General features: G+C 50.8%; 7 protein-coding genes across 7 annotated transcripts; 4 read left to right on the top strand and 3 right to left on the bottom strand.

The window, feature by feature from the left end:
- Window positions 1-175: 175 nt before the first annotated feature.
- Window positions 176-1652, top strand: M430DRAFT_100758 (hypothetical protein; the record flags this gene model as incomplete). Its single annotated transcript, XM_024860656.1, has 2 exons — window positions 176-343; window positions 393-1652. The coding sequence occupies 2 exons, from the start codon at window positions 176-178 to the stop codon at window positions 1650-1652; spliced, it is 1428 nt and encodes a 475-aa protein (XP_024721717.1).
- A 569-nt stretch (window positions 1653-2221) lies between these two features.
- M430DRAFT_27493 (hypothetical protein) lies at window positions 2222-3790 on the top strand (the record flags this gene model as incomplete). Its single annotated transcript, XM_024865629.1, has 2 exons — window positions 2222-2981; window positions 3033-3790. The coding sequence occupies 2 exons, from the start codon at window positions 2222-2224 to the stop codon at window positions 3788-3790; spliced, it is 1518 nt and encodes a 505-aa protein (XP_024721718.1).
- A 461-nt stretch (window positions 3791-4251) lies between these two features.
- On the top strand, window positions 4252-4825 carry M430DRAFT_27494 (hypothetical protein; the record flags this gene model as incomplete). The annotated part of the gene is made up of 2 exons (XM_024865630.1): window positions 4252-4483; window positions 4557-4825. 2 exons carry the CDS (start codon window positions 4252-4254, stop codon window positions 4823-4825), a joined length of 501 nt encoding a protein of 166 aa, XP_024721719.1.
- A 128-nt stretch (window positions 4826-4953) lies between these two features.
- On the bottom strand, window positions 4954-6701 carry M430DRAFT_275353 (glycoside hydrolase family 28 protein). Its single transcript, XM_024865643.1, has 4 exons — window positions 6297-6701; window positions 5812-6240; window positions 5619-5763; window positions 4954-5494 (listed from the first exon to the last, which is right to left on the bottom strand). Exons 1-4 carry the CDS (start codon window positions 6543-6545, stop codon window positions 5181-5183), a joined length of 1137 nt encoding a protein of 378 aa, XP_024721720.1. The 5' UTR covers window positions 6546-6701; the 3' UTR covers window positions 4954-5180.
- A 411-nt stretch (window positions 6702-7112) lies between these two features.
- M430DRAFT_34719 (hypothetical protein) lies at window positions 7113-9219 on the top strand. Its single transcript, XM_024866603.1, has 3 exons — window positions 7113-7937; window positions 8313-8501; window positions 8585-9219. Exons 1-3 carry the CDS (start codon window positions 7508-7510, stop codon window positions 8773-8775), a joined length of 810 nt encoding a protein of 269 aa, XP_024721721.1. The 5' UTR covers window positions 7113-7507; the 3' UTR covers window positions 8776-9219.
- Window positions 9220-10811: 1592 nt separating this feature from the next.
- M430DRAFT_234051 (hypothetical protein) lies at window positions 10812-13396 on the bottom strand. The gene is made up of 2 exons (XM_024864895.1): window positions 11006-13396; window positions 10812-10955 (listed from the first exon to the last, which is right to left on the bottom strand). The coding sequence occupies exons 1-2, from the start codon at window positions 13276-13278 to the stop codon at window positions 10922-10924; spliced, it is 2307 nt and encodes a 768-aa protein (XP_024721722.1). The 5' UTR covers window positions 13279-13396; the 3' UTR covers window positions 10812-10921.
- A 1497-nt stretch (window positions 13397-14893) lies between these two features.
- Window positions 14894-16732, bottom strand: M430DRAFT_138952 (hypothetical protein; the record flags this gene model as incomplete). Its single annotated transcript, XM_024862585.1, has 4 exons — window positions 14894-15740; window positions 15791-15998; window positions 16054-16389; window positions 16457-16732. The coding sequence occupies 4 exons, from the start codon at window positions 16730-16732 to the stop codon at window positions 15184-15186; spliced, it is 1377 nt and encodes a 458-aa protein (XP_024721723.1). The 3' UTR covers window positions 14894-15183.
- Between the last annotated feature and the right edge of the window lie 279 nt (window positions 16733-17011).

The raw sequence follows: 17011 nt of genomic DNA on the forward strand, positions 1-17011 counted from the left end.
GTGTAATGTGGTCGATTGAAGATCAGGCTGGAAAAATATGTTTCGAGGTTGGAAATTTTGCGCTAGCCAATCAGAGGCGAGATCTCGATAAGAAGGGAAATTTTTCTAAAGCTTTTATACTAAGGTACAACCGTCGTCAACCTTATGCCGTACAGACGACCTTCAAAACATCAACATGTCGTCTGCTAAGAGGAGAAAGGTCGATGGAGATGTGCCTTCGGGCCTCAAGGATAAGAAGAAAGAGGCACCGGTAGCAAACCCAGCTCCAAGCTCACCGCCGCGAGAACCTGAAGAACCAGAACAACAGAAGGAAGAGGCTGCACCGAAGTCGTTTAAAGATCTGGTACGAATCATCTACTCAAGATTGACGAATATCATCTAACAACTGCCAGGGAATCATCGACTCACTATGCGAAGCTTGCGAGAAGCTTGGATACAAGGCGCCCACACCTATCCAAGCTGAATCGATACCCCTCGCACTTCAAGGACGAGATTTGATCGGTCTGGCAGAAACAGGTAGCGGAAAGACAGCAGCCTTTGCCCTACCCATCCTCCAAGCACTACTTGAAAAACCGCAGCCTCTATTCGGACTCGTGCTGGCACCCACCCGAGAGCTGGCTTTCCAAATATCTCAGCAATTCGAAGCGCTTGGGTCTCTCATAAATGTACGATGCACGGTCTTAGTTGGAGGAATGGATATGGTCTCGCAAGCAATCTCTTTAGGCAAGAAACCACATATCGTGGTGGCTACTCCTGGTCGATTGCTGGACCATCTTGAGAATACGAAGGGTTTCTCTCTGCGAGCACTTAAATACCTAGTGATGGACGAGGCCGATAAACTCCTTGACCTCGATTTCGGACCAATCTTGGACAAGATTCTCAAGGTCATCCCCAGAGAGCGGCGAACATACCTCTTCTCTGCAACAATGAGTTCCAAGGTCGAGAGTCTGCAGAGAGCCAGTTTGAAGGACCCTCTCAAAGTCAGTATCAGCAGCAAATACCAGACGGTATCCACCCTGCTCCAGAGTCTGGTTTTTATCCCACACGTACACAAAGACACCTATCTTGTGTACCTTCTAAACGAATTTTCTGGAAGATCTGCCATTGTCTTCACTCGAACCGTGAACGAGACACAGCGGTTGGCCGAGATGTTACGTGCGTTGGGCTTCGGCGCAATCCCTCTTCATGGCCAACTTTCGCAGTCCGCTCGTTTGGGGGCACTGAATAAATTCCGTGCTGGCTCTCGCAACATCCTTCTTGCTACCGATGTTGCTGCCCGAGGTCTTGATATCCCCAATGTGGACGTGGTATTCAACTACGACCTCCCGGGTGACGACAAGACATACATCCATCGTGTCGGTCGTACGGCACGAGCAGGGAAGTCTGGCCACGCAATAAGTATTGTGACACAATACGATATAGAGGTCTGGCAGCGGATAGAGAAGAGCCTGGGGAAGAAATTGGAGGTGTATGAGACGGTCAAGGATGAGGTCATGCTTTTCAAACTAAGGGTTGAGGATGCGCAGCGGCATGCCAGGAACGAGATGAAGAAATTGCACGAGGACAGGGGGAAGAAGGGTAGTGTTTTGAAAGGACGACGGCCGAAGGGTGGGAAGAGAGATAGAGACGAGATGGATAGGGAAGAGGGATAAGTACTATTGCTATAATTTCAATTTATATAATTTTACTCTTGAAATCGATCACTTAAATCCCGTACGTGAATCATCGAATAGAGCGTCTTGTTGCTACTGTACAACCCCTGATAATCCGATCTAAAGCGGCCCAGCCTCTTTGCTGCGTTACAACTCGCGACAGGGATCTAGAGAGGACCACTTTCAGTATAAGGTGTTAGAAGATCCAGCATTTTTAGGTAGCTAGCCGGCCAACTGTCACGATATTTCTGTAGAACGATCCTAGTCAGGATTCTGTTTGTTGTTCCTCAAAAGCGAAAACATTTGACCAATCATGATCACCATCTCGGAAGGCTGGCAGTCCCAGCCACCAGAATGTGGACAAAGGTACTTGCGATCTTCCGTGCTTATATCCTATATCTAACCATCGTGCATTGGTTTTATTTCGTTCGTGTATTATTCTCCTTCCTCTGATGACATTTCAGTTTTTGAAGGACATTTAATATAGGCCCGCCTTGAAAGCCGTGTGTCTTGTCAAGTAGATCTTTTCCCCACCATCAATCATCAGCCTTATTTATCTCCACGACGAAATGCGGCTCGCCCCGAGAATTCTGGGTCTCCCAGCATCAACACTCCTCCTCATTACCGCACATACAACCGCAGCCTTCTACAATGATGATTCCCTAGCACAGCGGGTAAACAGTGCTTCTCACAATGCCAGAAATTGGGCCGATGATCCGGCTGGCCACCGACGAAGGCTCGAAGCCAGAAACGAGCAAACACCCAGGGGCAGGAACCCTATTGGTGTTATGAAGATGAGTGACGACCCGGGCGAGAAATTCTACATGGAATACTGGCAATATGAAGAAGAGCTGCAGCAATCAAGCCCATCTGATGCGGCACCGGCCACAAATCTAAGGATACGAGACGAAGACGAGGAAACCAGGTTACTGGTGAATGCTTCAGCCCCTCTACCATACAGCCCTCCTCTAGCTCTACACACAGAAGATTACGCAGCCTACCATGATCTCGAGGCTCGGGGGGAAATACCGAGTCGTGATGCAGCCGCTGCACTGGCCATACTTCAGAAGAGGCAGTTCATGTGTCCGACTGGAACCTCTGATTGCTCCTCGATTGGATACCCGAATAGCTGCTGTGCAGCTGGTGAGACTTGTTTTAAGATTCAAGATACAGGATTAGGCCCTGTGGGGTGCTGTCCATCGGGTGCTACTTGTGGCGGAACTATCACGACCTGCAATAGCCCAAATACACCATGTTCTGAGAATGCGAGCGGGAACTACGAAGGGGGTGGCTGCTGTATTCCAAATTATGTTTGTGCCGGTATTGGCTGTAAGCTTTAACTCCACTGCATTTATACCTACTCACTAATTCATGATATAGGTGTTCCAAATCCTTCCCTCATTGTCACGGTGACAGTGTCGGAATCATCCCCTACTCTATCATCGGCACAAAGCAGCACCGTCACCAGTATTGGAACGTCTCCAACAATTTCAACCATAGTGACAAGCACTGCACCACAAACTACACTTAGCTGCGGCTCTGACGCTGAACCATGTCCAGCCAGCTTGGGCGGGGGATGTTGTCCTGCAACAGGGACAACGACTACAATATCCACAAGCCACGTTTCTGCGGCTACTTCAACCACGGCTCCTTCAACTACGGCTACTTCGACAGCTATTGGCGTTCCCCCTGCTCGTCCAACTGGCTCTTCCACAACCACTCAGGCGCCAATAGTAAGTGGCGACTCTTGCCCGACTGGCTTCTACGCTTGCGAAGCCTACTACGCCGGAGGATGCTGCAGGACAGGAAGGAACTGTGATACAACATCCTGCCCGCCTATCACCTCCACAACAATCATAAGCAGTGGCGTTTCAGTTGTGGTGCCATTAGGTTCAGCTGCTACAGTAGCCACGCCGTCAGGGAATTGCGCGTCGGGGTGGTCCAGCTGTCCCGCCAGTCTCGGTGGGAATTGCTGTCCAAGTGGATGGCAGTGTGGGACTGCAAGCTGCACATCAATCTCCCCAACCCAAACAGGTGTAAGACAGAAGGACAGTCCAAATTCGGGTATCAAAAATGCGGGGACGCGGGGTAGCTTTGGTCTTTTAATGAGTTTGATGATTGTGCTTGTCTGGATATAGTATACCAAATTGGGAAGATTAGTGTAGACATGTTCTCGATATATAAAGCGTATATATAATACTTGAGCTTTTCAACTCGAACAAGGCGGAAGTACCTAAGAGGTACCTCACGTAGGTACTCTCTATCTATTTTATCACGTGATCAGCTACGTAAATCTGGGACCTAAACGTGGGGCAACCTTTCTGGAATCCATAGAATCAACAACATCATCTCTTGCCCATCGCCCACGAAACATCTTTTTTCTGCGGCACCCAGCACTGCAAATTTCTCGTTCAGGCATTTTCAACGTCCTGCAAGGTTGCACACCTAACTACGCGAGTCCTCTATTCTGAGGATTGTGGGTGCATTCCAAAGGACCTACCTTCCTACCCAGAAAGCGCCTCTGCACCGACAATCCCACGGCAATCTAGACGTCTCCGCAGTCTCAAGACTGAAAAAAGACAAGATCGTTTCACCGAATATGGCGGCGTTGCAAAGAGCCAGCGCGCCCCCGCGCGGTGGACAAACGCAAGTGCAGAGCCCAGCCTCGGCGCCGGCAGCGGCGGCGGCGCGGCAAGCGGTGCTGCACCTGAGGGGCGCGACGGTGGAGAGGGAGGAGGACGGGGAGGCGAGCAGTGGGAGTACGGGGCGGCGGATCCAGTGGGCGGAGGACGTGGTTGATAATGAGGGGCTGGGGCGGAAGAAGAGTAAAGGTAGGTTTGTTTGTTTTGTTTGTTTGTTTTCTTCCTGGGCATGCTGGAGATGAGGTTACTGATGGGTACGCAGTGTGCTGCATATACCATGCGCCGAAAGGGATCGATGAATCGAGTGATGAGAGCTCGTCGGATGATGACGATAGCGATAGTGGGGATGATGGGGCAGCGAGGCCGACGAGGAGGGAGGGGAGTGGACACGGGCACGAGCATGGACATGGACATGGACATGATTGTGAGCATTCACATGGCAAGGGGAAGGGGAAGGGAAGAGCAAGGAGTCCGAATGCATATGAGAAGATGCCGAAGCCCAAGAGCGGCGGGGCGAAAGAGAAAGGCTAAGGGAATAACCTCTGTATGAACAAAGTCATGGATCGGATTTGTATGATTATGAGCATGGATCGGCGTCTGTAGAACTGGCATGGTATGGATGGAAAATTGTTTTGGTACCGCAGGGGTAACGGAAACTGGCTCTGGGAGTGCAACATACTCGGTTCAACTAATAAAGGTGCGTCGTCGTTGAAGAGCTTATATCAGAATACACATTAGACTTATACCCCATCAGGTGTAAAGAGGCTGCTGCTCCGGGGCATTGCGTACAAACAGAACCAACCATGACCTATATAACTTCGTAGCTCTTCGTGCCTTTCAAAGACCCCTATATTTCAGCCATGCAAGCCACAAACCCCTCCAGCATCTAGCAAGAGGCCCCGCTCGGTATATTTTCACAAGCAGTGCTTTCCTTCCCACCAGTGACCGCCACCCCGCTCCAAGTCCAATCCGAGCAAGACCCGCTTCCGCAAAGGATGTAGATATTCGTAGCGTCCGAGTCAACCGTGCCCTTGATATTAGAGAGCGTCAAGTCCGTGATGGGAACGCCCGTAGTTGGAATGCCCGTAGGACTCCCATTCTCATAGTCCTGCTCGATGACAATGCCATAGGTGGAGATGGACGAGAGTGTGATATTATCGTATTTCACACCCGACACACTGCCTGTTGCTCCGCTGACGGCTGGGAGAGAGGTCAGCTGAGGACGCCTTTGTATGAAAGGAAAAGATCTTGCAACATGGCTTTCGAGTTGAAACATGTATTTCAAGAAGGAAAGGGCAAGGCGATCATCCCCAAGAACTCTTACTCTTAATGCGAACCCCATTAGCGGAGTTCGTGATGGTGGAGGATGAGATGGTAATGTCAGAGACGTTATTATCAGAGCGTCCTCCCACACTGCCGATAGAGAGCCCATGACCGCCAGAACAGGCCCCTCCCGTAAACGTGATGCCCTGCATTTGTTATAAGAGATCCTTGAGAGAGAATGCTTCATGACTTACCGTTCCAGAATTAATCGCCAAGCAATCATCCTGATTCTTCACAACCGCACCTGATATAGTGACATCTGTGCTAGATCCAACGTCAAAACCATCCGTGTTATGACCTAACGAGTCAACGTCGCCTGCAGAATTATCAATCGTGACATTAGAAATCGTCAGGCCAGTGCAGCTGTTAACAGAGAACGCCTGGACGGGAGTATTAAGGACGTTGAGACCGGTAATGGAAGATTTTCCGGTCAAACTGTGCGCAGCGAAGAATTTGGGCTTGGTCTTCCCGCCGTTTGATCCCTGGCCATCCCACCACAGAGCGCCGTTGGCATTCAAAGAATGCCCTGGGGCACCGCTGATGGCGACGTTCTCCCCTGAAACGGAGAATAAAGGGCCAGACCATTCCTCATACCCCCATGTAGTCTCACCCTCAAAAATAACCTGCAAGAGAAAGGTTAGAATCGGGCATCTAGGCCAAGGAGGGGCCTGTGGTTTACATGAGTGCCTGAGTTAAGACCTGTCAGGTCAAGCGTCACTCCTGATGGGACAGCAATATTGTCAAGGACAATTGTCGCACATGAGGTCTTGGATGCACTCGCCGCAGAAGCAGCCGTAAAAATACAGGTAGTCCTTCGGTCCAGAACGGCTGCGTTCTTGAGATCAGGAGCTGTGGTTGGGGTGGGAGTAGCGGACACCAGAACTGCTGGACCGAGAATAAGCAAGAGAAACTCGACAGAACAAATCATTTTGAGAGAATGGTATCAATTACGAGCGTAGAAAGAGCAGCAGATGAACAGACGTTAGCAGAAAAGGGGCGAGATTGCAAAGAAGGCTCGTGGACTTTTGCATGGTTCTTATACCGTAGTATCAATGTCCGATACTCGGTCGATCATCATGCCATGCCCCACGTTGAGGAAAATTGGTTAAGGATGAGGAGGGGAGCCTGAACCAAGCTCCTTGTTTCATACAAAGCTGTAGCTTTCAGGTTGATTTCACATTGATGCTGGCAGTAAACAATAAAACCCGCTGTAGCCGACTGGTGGTCTTTCTCAGCGGCCGGGATTATTATGCTCCGTAGAGATTTCTCCGCACCCCTTGGATCTACCACCAATGCTGTTTGAATTATGATTCTTCTTCAGAGTTCAAGAATCTCGTCACTCAGTATGGGGTTGTGTTATGTTTAGATAGAGTTATTAGAGCCGCAGAACTTTAGGGTGAAAGGTTCGTAGACGGCTCTTGTCGCACGCCGTAAACAGTATTCGAAGCTTCGAGTGGCATCACTGTGCAGGAGCTCACCTCGTCCAATTGCGAGCCTAGAAGTTGCCGCAAAATAATTTTGTCGACTCGAGACCATGACAACCACGCTCGATAATAGTAAATCGTGCCTCCGGACCCCGCGTCGTTGATATTGCTAAGCCAGGTGAACAATTGATCCTTTGCGCACCACAGAGAGAGATCAGGAACTGAGAAGGAAAACATCACGCTGGGGTCGGAAAGGTCGGACAGCTCACGACACCTCGAAATAAGACCTGAATTGTCCAAGAAGCAGCCGGACAATAAAGTAGGCTCTCACGGCGGGGGATAGGAGAAGCCTAGAGAGGATTACGTGAGGTCATCACCAACTTGTATTTGTACGCGACCATTCTCTTTTATTTCTTTCCGCTTCGTATTCCACCTACTGTCCTATCTGGAGATGCTACAGACCACGATGCCAGCCACTGGAGCACGAGGAGCTATACAGCTCTCCATGGCAGCCCGACCTGGATTACGGACACATTCTATACCCCGCCTCTTCAGAACACCTCGCACGATTATCCAGAGAACGTTCAGGACCCGTTCGCCCATATCCCGGAAACCGTTCACCTCCTTCACCTTCTCTTCCCATGCTCGACCCTCGCTCCTCCAAAGACTCCGCTCCTCTTTCCGATCCTTCCACAGCTCTCGCGCACGCCTGAATGGGAAGCCGACACCGAACCCGAATGGTGCCGCGGAACCTGAACCACAGACGCTTGGAGCGCGGATGAAGAAGCTGTCTAGGGAGTATGGCTGGTCGGCATTGGGTGTATACTTGGCTCTGAGCGCTCTGGATTTCCCATTCTGCTATTTGTTGGTTAGATATTTGGGAACTGATAAGATTGGTAAGCTGGATTTTTCTTTGGGATATGTGGCGGGCAGAGGTGTTTGGTCTCGTGGGCATGGGATGTGAGGGATGTTGTCGCGCCGGCTACAATAGAAGGGAACAAGAGCTACAGTTGTGAGGTGTGTGAAAGAAGATGGCGGAGATCAGATAATCTCCCTCGAACAAACGACGTCTGAACAGGATGGGACAACTCAGCCTTGCGGGGAGACAAGTGTCAGGGGTATAGCTCTACATATACAGGCGGTGGGAGATGTTATATTTTCCTATGCTCGCCGCAGGGTGCATCGCCTTTGCTACATATCTCCTGCCTGACACTATATCAGCCTTTTGTACATTTCAAGAACTCAGACGTATAACTAACTGCTGCTTATAGGAGAATGGGAACACCAGATCGTGTCAAACGTCAAGGAATTTATCCCTGAATCCGTCAAAAACACCTGGCACAACTGGAGTGTCTCCCTGAAGAAAGCCAAGAGCCAGGTGACGGGTGCAGAAGAGACCGACGAGCACGCAGACCATTCAAGCCAAGACGTGCACGAAGCCGGGAAGAAAAGCAAAGCTAGTCAGTACCCCCCTCTCTTTTCTCATATCCAACAGGCAAAAGGTACTGTGCGATTAGTGATGGGAATAGCTGACGCCGTCCAGGCCTGGCCACGCAACTAGCCCTCGCATACGCCCTCCACAAATCCTTCATCTTCGTCCGCGTACCTCTCACCGCGGCGCTGACGCCCAAGGTGGTCAAGGTCCTGCGAGGCTGGGGCTGGGATATCGGGAAGAGGACGTCGAAGGAGGCGAAGGCTATCAAGCGCGCCGCGAACTCGCCAAAGAGTGCCTAGGATAATAGGATGGCTTCCTACGGAAAAAGGGGGATAAAAAAAAATTCTTGTATAATAAGGCTCTCTCTCTCTCGCTCGAGCAAACTGTATAAAAAAATGCCCCTGAGGTGGTGTCGATAGACGGGTGCTAGATACTAATAGCCCGTGAATCTCGGGCGCAAGCACAAAAGGAGGGCCGTAGATAGGTAGACATAACATAGCGGGAGTTGGATTAGGGGAAACGACCCGATTCCCATGGAGTTGCAGGGATATAAAATAGATTCTGCTCTGCTCTACATACAAGTACCTTCCACCTCTCTCCCTCCTTATTCTTTTCTTTTCACTGCCCTACTAGCATCAGCGATAATGATCTTGGGTACCTTACCTATCTATCTATCTATCTATCTATCACTCAATCACGAAACATATCATCTAACAGCACGCCCTCCTCCACTCTCTCATCCCACGGCCGCATCATCCTCCTCCCTGCTCTCCTCTTCCTCCACCTCACCCAGCATCTCCACCCCAACACTCCCAATCCCAATCCCATCAGCAAAACCACAACCACAACCATTAGCAGCACCACGCCCACCATCCCCCTTCCCTCCACAAGCTCTCCTTCCACCACCCGTCCTTCCACCACACCCTCCCCTCCCATACCACCCTTCCACACCGACAACTCTCTCTGTTCCCCCCCAGACCCAGACATCCCAATCTGCTGTAACTGCTCCCCTTTTTCCCTTTCCCTTTCCCGCCGCGCATCCGGCGACACCGTATCATTCTTCTCATCCCCGCAGCTCGGCCTGATAATCGTCATGCTATCATCATACGGTTGTTGCACGCCGATCTGGTTATGTTTGCTGCGGCGCAGATGGAGAAGCGCGCGGAGAGCGCCTTCAGGATCTTGTTCTGTGGTGGGGCTTGGGATTATGCATTTTTTTGAAAGCGGGGAGGGGCTTTCTGTGTGCGAGTGCGAGGAGGAAGAGGAGGGCTGCGGGGATATCGCGGTGTGTGGTGCTGTGTTCTGCTGCTGCATCGTGTGATGTTTTTGTGTTCCTTTTTCTCTCTTGGATTTTGAATCAAGAAAAGTAAATTGGAGGAGGAAGTCTGGGAAATCCTCAAGAAGCAGATTGAATTGATGGTTGGGAGAAAAATGAATACTCGGATCCGTGACGTAGGTAGGGGGAGAAAGGTTGTGGAAGCGGGCATACCTTGATAGCTTGGCTAGGTACGGCCCCGAGCTGCCTAGTAAGATACAGAAAGAAAGAATAACTAGTCCTCGCAAAAGTCGAGGTGAGTCGATATTAAGAATTGGACGGGGAGAGGAATTATGGATTGAGAAGAGGGGGGCTGAATGGGATCGTGTATTGCAAGTGAGCTCAGGGGAGGGGAGGAGAGGAACTGCGCTTTAGATATTTGAGAAAGCGACGCTGGCCTATTAGCCATGATTAGGACATTTGATTGATTGAAACGACTATGTTCATCCATCGCCCAGCGTGCCAACTATGGCAGGATCATAAAACACCCATTAATGTATACCAGGAATCGAGCGCCGCGGCGTAGCCAGCGTGGAGAAGGTTAAAAAGCAACTTTCAGAACATATTGAAAGACAAACTCACATAGCTGGAGTCCACAGAACCGCAATCACAAGCAAAAGGCAATCATCAATAGGTAAGTAAAAGCTATCATACACCATCTACTAGCCTTCAATGGCCATGTCCGCTTCCTCAAAAAGAATTTGATTGATTATATAGCACACTGCCGGATGCGAAGATCTCCGGCAATTCAAGCTGACCTATGCACCGAGTACCGACAATCCGACCAGAACAATGATCAGATCCCATCCCAATCCAAGCCCAGGAACGCAACGAAAAATGTGTGCGGTTCGTTTCCAACACTAGTAGTATGTGGTGGATCCTCGATACATAGGACGAGGTCCGTGGTGTAGGCCATCAATGTGGGCCAAATATGTGATGATCGAAATCCGTGGTTTTATGCCTTTATACAGGACCCATCCAGACTCGTGGGTCCAAAGCACAAATGATCCTCGTTCCACGCAGTCAGCTGCCTTTCGCCGCTGCTATTCGGGATATGCAATAATAAAACAAACACCAGCCCCCTTTTTCAAATAAATACGGTAGAGCAGAACGCCAGTCAAGCCCCGTCATTAGTGTTCGTAGCCAGCACCGCGTTGCCAAGGACTATTGACAGTCAGTTTCAACATCCACTAAATGAACTACGGATTTCTTACCTGGCGTTGTTTTGGGCTCTAAATGCTGATGCATTCGACGATGCTGCCGAGTCCCTTGAGAAGGGGGCCGTTGGGCCCAGGTTGGATCTGCTCATCAATGGCAAATCGCTGTTCGGCCGGCTCTCAGGTTGACCCCCTTGATACATAGCCCGAGGATCGTCCATGTAACTTGGAGGAGCTCCACGGCTGCCAGCGGGGAAGAGCGGTACTGATGGGTCGACAGGCGAGTGAGGCGGCTCCCTATAGATACCAGAGGAGTTGGATGTGGAGGGTGGCTGTTGTTGGTTCGTCGGGTGCCTCATGGAATCTGAAGACCACGATTCATTGTCGTCATCGAGGTCAAGATTGTGTTTGTACCCGCCCTTGACATCGCCTCTAGCAGTAGCGCCTAGTGCATCCAGCTCAGTCGTTAACTGGGTCTGAGACTTGATGAATGAAGCGCGATCGTCGGCCACCGGCTGGTATCGAGTATCTGGGTTCTTTCGAACGAACGCGTAGATGGTGGCGACCAACACAAGAATGAGGAGGATTAATGAGAAAACCGCATTGATAATGAAAAGTACGACGCCCATAACACCGGTAACCAGGCCCGGCTGGTCAAAAACGGCCGTAAAGACCAGGAGGAAGATGGCGTTCAACAGATTGATAGCACAAATAGAGATGTTGAAAGTGTTCGTGCTCTTGTCCATCCATGGTCGAATAACGCTAGATCCGATCAACGCGAGTGCCTCAATTATCAGAAGTGCGATGGCCTGGACGATCCCGGCGTTCTGCCCAAAAGCAATGAACATGCCCTTGATCAAATTGTACACCAGGACCGGCAGGATGAAGTAGTAGGCCGTGGCTCTGAAGTGGACGTAGAGGAAACCCCACTTGTTCAGAGCAGATGGGTCGGAGTATAAAATGTAGGCGGGATTGTTGTGCATCTGGACTGAACGCTTTGCGATGAGGATAACTTTCGCTGCGGCCCAGGCCAAGGTCCCGGTCATACCGAAGAAGAAGAAGACGGCGAGGACAATTTCGGCTGCGGAGTCATCCTGCGTAAATTCCCACAAACAGAGAATGATCATTTGCGGGTACCCGATCAGAACCATGCGGTACATGATACCCTTGAGAACAGTAAGCCATCCATTGCGGAAGTCCTGGAACTTGTCACTCTTCATCCAGCGCGCCCTGACAGCCATCTCGCAGTATCCCTTGAAGAGAGCCACACAGATAATGGTGAAGACAATGAAGATCATGAAGAAGATTAGACCTGTCAAAAAGAGATTCGTAGATTCGATTTGGGCGCGAAATGCGACTCGCTTCATGCCCTTGACAATATAGGTTCCAGAGGTGCTAGGACTGGTGTCCCGCGTAGCCAGCTCATGGGCTCGAGTCAGCAGCTTGATAGTCGTATCGACAGATCGCTTCCCCAATTGAGCCAGCGATCTCTTTTCGACTTGAACAGAGGTCGTGGTCAGACTGTTGAGAAGCGTGGCCGGCGTCCCTCCTGTAGACTTCTGGTACCATGTCGCAATTGATTGCATGAAGTCAACCTCGATGATACCCATACTCCAGTCGAAGTTCTGTGTCCAGGATTGCACGATTGGCGGGAGGGGAATCGCTGTCAAGCCTACAATTGCCTGTGCTTGAAAGTAACCGAACAGAGACAGTGCATTCGAAGCAACGTGGGCAGCGGTGTTCGAGTGTCCCAAGCCGGAGGTCACAGCGGAGGCGACGAGAGCCAAACCAGCGATCACAGCAGTCGTCCAGCCCACTCCCTTCTGATACACGGACTTCCCGTTCGACAAGTTGGCTTCAACACAGGCCAAACTAACATCTGGGTGAGTCGTAGAGTTGATTTGAACCTTAACATTAGCATCGAGATCCGGAACTCCATAAGCAATGCCTGGGATCCTGTTGACGGTGTCCTGCGAGAGCTGAAGGTCTGACGAGATATCGATCTGCCCGGTGCTCATGGGGCACATGCCGCTCAGGTTGGGCATAGTACACGGGTTGAGGGTCTCCCGGAGGAAGACGTAACCATAGGCCGAGACCTGGATCCCGAACGACACATTGCCCTGGATGGAAGAAACACCGACGATGTCGAATGTGAGCGTTAAGTTATCTGGTGTGAAGACGACATTGAATAAACTGGCTGTCAAACTCGAATTGGCCTGGCAGGTATTCAGGGACTTGGTCTCGATTAACCGGATGGCGGAGGCGCTTGAAAGGAAAGAGAGAAGGGATGTCAGGAAGACAAAGGGCGAGAGGAATATCGAATTCCTCATGGCGGCGGTTGTTTTGATGATGGTTGCTGCTCGCGGCGCAGAGGAAAGGGTGTTGTTGTCCCGGGACTACCGACGACGTCGTTGGTGAATCGGGGGTTGACACGAATCTTCCCCTCCACCAGATGAGCGAAGCAACGCGGCAATAAAAGTTATGATTATTTGATGATAGTCGTGCACTCTGCGGTCTCTCGAGAGTCGGGTCGTAAATGTTGTTGGGGTGGAAAGTCGGAGGCGGGTTATCGCGAGAGACAGCAGCGAAAAGGCGACGATGAGGGAAATGGAACGAGCGATTGTGGGCGTGAGGTGTCCTGCTCACGGGGGGGTGGTTGGGAGAGTCGAAAACGAGAGATGTCGACCACGAGTGGTTTTTTTTTGATATGTTTGTCGGAGGATTGAAGGGGGGAGGGGGGGAGGAGGAGGAGGAGGAGGAGGGGAGAGAAGGGCGGAGGAGGTTTCAGTAAGGGGGAAAGCGGGTTTGATGGATGACGAGAGGAGGTGGTGGAGGCGGGAGAGCGAGAGAGAGAGGAATGAAATGCTAGAAACACAGCCGGCCGGACGCTGGGCGGACACTGAGCCGGGCGACCAAAGGGGTCGGACCTGGCTGGCCTGGGCTTCTGGCTGGGCCTAAACGTAGGTAAATTCTATATATATAATCGAAATTATATAATACACATACACTTTTACAGGACTAAAAGTCTACGCGTAAATGAACTGTGGTGGTGTAATCTTACATCGTACATCAGGTAATGAATGATACGAAGGATGCTGATGGCAGATGCTTATATTTCTTACTCTTCGCTTTTCATTCTGCTGTCTTTTCCCATCTTACTTATGTATATGTTTATTTTCTCTTATTTCCTTCCTTCCTTCTTCCTTTCCTTCTCAATGCTCATCTCCTCGCTGATCATGCCCGGACAGGCAAACCGGGGCATCCAGCCCCATCACCTCGTTCGTCTCAGAAGATCGATCATTGCACGTACAGAGCAACACCTCCCACCGATCATGCGACGCAGTACCCAGGTATTAATACTAAATAAATAAATATGGGTAACATACCTTAACAACAACAACAACATAATTTCCTCTTCTCCTTGCACAGCCTGCCTCGTAGTCTCGCCAACCTGGAACAAGCGCCGCGCATGTACGAAGGGTGCATCGTATCAGATCGCAGGGTGGGTCTGCTGCCGTTTCCACTTCCTGCGCAAACCGCGTAATCCCTCTGTTGCTTTGAACTTTTTGTTGCCCCGGAGGAGCGGCCATTCCCTATTAACGTACCTAGGTATTAGTACATGTACATGTACCCCGTATCCTCATGTATGTATGTTATATGTATCGTATTGGAACTTGGCACAACCGCTCAACGCCACCATGTGTGCGCGTGTCGTCGTGTGTGTGCCGGAAAACTTGGATCAATGTTCAATGTCATTCTCCTCGGTCGCTACTGGCCAGTCAGCGCAAAACCCGAAGCAGCCTCTGAAGCTTCGGCAGTATCAGCGCCGACCGAAAAGAACCTTAAAGCTGCTTAACCCGATCAGAGCAAGTGTTGTCTATTTTTGAGGCTCATCACGTGAGAGGATTTCACGTGATTGGACGTCACGGGAATAGGTATGGAGGTAGGTATTCCATGCAGCGGTCCCCAATTGTGGTGGCGGCGCCTTTCTTTTGATATATACAAAGACTCATGTTACAATATTGACCTAGTCATGCCACGCCCTCCACATCTATAGACGCCAAGAGGCCACCATCGGGGCGGAAGAATCTATGTGACAATCAGAAAGTTTCAAAGCACCTGTATCCTGCCCCTACTCCGTAATATGCTCTCTACCTACTTTACAACAATTTACACAGCCCTTTTTCCTACTCCACTGCCCTCTCTACCTCTCTCTACCTTACATACCTCTTTCTCTACTCCATGACGCTCTCAATCTTACTCCCGCTCCCCGCCAAGCTAGCATTTGCCCGGTGGCTCCTCCTCCTCGCATCCAGATACATCATGAACTGGTCGTAGCTCTCCGGGATGATCTTGATATCCTTCTTCACCTCAAACGTGTAATTGAACTGGCCCGTCGGCTTCGTCTCGCCGTGCGCGACGTCGCGGATCTTGGAGTCGACGCGCACTTGGATGCGCGTGCTGCCTTCGGGCGAGACCTTCGCGTCGCCGTCGCCCGAGGACACGATCGGCGAGTCCGTGTAGGCCACCGTTGCCGTCAGATACAGCACGGAGCCGACGGGCACGGGGTTCTCGAAGGTCGAGGGGTCGAGCGCGATGAACGTGGGCCGGCTGTGCGAGATGGCAGAGGCGCACGTGAATGCTAACTCGAAGGTGGATTTCAGGAGGAAACCGCCGAAGATCATGAAGTTGTGGCGATTGCGGTATTGCGGCTGCATGATCATCACGCTTTGGATTTGGGTGGATCCCATCCAGAGAGCGTTGTCGGGCTTTCGGGCGCTGGTGTTGGGGTCTAGAATTGTTAGCGATGAGACGGGCAGGAAAGGGGAACTGCACTCGTACCGTGGTAGTCAGTTTGCTTGAGCCAGAGAGTATGGATCAAATCAGACTCTTCATCGTTTGGCGCTTGTTTCCGGAGGGCCTTCTTTGATTCGGCTTTCTTCAAGTTGTAGTTCGCTTCCCCCTCTTGGAAGAGCTTCTTTTCCTCAGGAGTCCTTGTGATAAGAGGACTGATTGAGACAGGCTTCCTTGTAGCTGGATCCAGTGATACCTTTATGGATTTAGCACATGGAGGATGAACCGTTCAGCGGCGTGGTGGCACTTACCATGGTGAAAGCACAAGTCATCAAGATATCACTATCCTCGACCGGCTTGCCTTCCTCGGGTGCCTTTGCAACCTGCAGCGACACCTCCATACTACTCCGTCCCGTTGCAAAGGTCACCTTGCCACTGAGCTCCAAATCGCAGATTTGACTCAGCGGACGTCGCAGAGTTATACGATCAACCGCAGCAGTAACTGTCATCACCGAGGGGCCTGTATGCTTGTATGCAACAACACCGGCCAGAGCATCTAGATCCATGAAGATAGTACCGAGTCGGATATGCCCGGAAGAGGTAATGTAAGAATCCAAAAGCCACGGGTCTCGAGCCAATGGTAAAATCTATGTCTCCATCAGATGCCAACTACCTTCAAAAGCAATACAAGGTGCTTCCGGTCATGTGACTGACCACTCGATGGAAACTATCAGACATGGTTTTGGGGCTCCTGTCTCTCTCGACCTTCTCCGTCGACACCGGCTTCGACCCATTTGCATCTTCTTGTTGCTTCCTGAATGCCTCAATGAAGGGAGTTCGCGTTCGCATCGCCGTCAATTCTCGGTAAACACCATCCGTTCGATACCTTGTGGCGGCCGAGAAACATCTCGCATGGTTGCGCTGTATGGGCCGTAGAGCTCCACGCACGCTTAGTGCAAGACGCGGTACAGATGATGATAATTTCGCCATGGTTGAAGGGGTACAGAGAGGGAGGATTGAGACCGCGCGAAGGAGAAGATGTTGCGAGTAATATTCGTTCCTGACTAAGGAAAGCGTATTATTGACTGGCTGGATCGAGGTCCGCGGTTATGAAGGCAAAGCTCTTTGCCTTGCACTAGTAGATATACTTGCACTAAAACTATCGACACCTCAACTACGTACCTAGGCACAACTACACCGAGCAAGTAGGTAGCGTATCACTGTAGCACAAGGTCAACAAAGTTCGTTTAGATGAAATGCTGTCTAGAC

This window comes from Amorphotheca resinae (assembly GCF_003019875.1).
Source record: "Amorphotheca resinae ATCC 22711 unplaced genomic scaffold M430scaffold_5, whole genome shotgun sequence".
Taxonomy (NCBI): domain Eukaryota; kingdom Fungi; phylum Ascomycota; class Leotiomycetes; order Helotiales; family Amorphothecaceae; genus Amorphotheca; species Amorphotheca resinae.

What these genes read in the sequence shown, in the direction of transcription:
- M430DRAFT_34719 (XM_024866603.1), top strand. Translation starts at nt 7,508, where the DNA reads ATGCCAGCCACTGGAGCACGAGGAGCTATACAGCTCTCCATGGCAGCC. An exon ending in TTTGGGAACTGATAAGATTG is followed by an intron (nt 7,938 to 8,312) that starts GTAAGCTGGATT and finishes TGCTGCTTATAG; the next exon opens with GAGAATGGGAACACCAGATC. An exon ending in CGGGAAGAAAAGCAAAGCTA is followed by an intron (nt 8,502 to 8,584) that starts GTCAGTACCCCC and finishes GACGCCGTCCAG; the next exon opens with GCCTGGCCACGCAACTAGCC.
- M430DRAFT_275353 (XM_024865643.1), bottom strand. Translation starts at nt 6,545, where the DNA reads ATGATTTGTTCTGTCGAGTTTCTCTTGCTTATTCTCGGTCCAGCAGTT. An exon ending in GTCTTAACTCAGGCACTCAT is followed by an intron (nt 6,241 to 6,296) that starts GTAAACCACAGG and finishes TTTCTCTTGCAG; the next exon opens with GTTATTTTTGAGGGTGAGAC. An exon ending in TAATGGGGTTCGCATTAAGA is followed by an intron (nt 5,495 to 5,618) that starts GTAAGAGTTCTT and finishes CCTCTCTCCCAG; the next exon opens with CCGTCAGCGGAGCAACAGGC.
- M430DRAFT_234051 (XM_024864895.1), bottom strand. Translation starts at nt 13,278, where the DNA reads ATGAGGAATTCGATATTCCTCTCGCCCTTTGTCTTCCTGACATCCCTT. An exon ending in AGAGCCCAAAACAACGCCAG is followed by an intron (nt 10,956 to 11,005) that starts GTAAGAAATCCG and finishes GACTGTCAATAG; the next exon opens with TCCTTGGCAACGCGGTGCTG.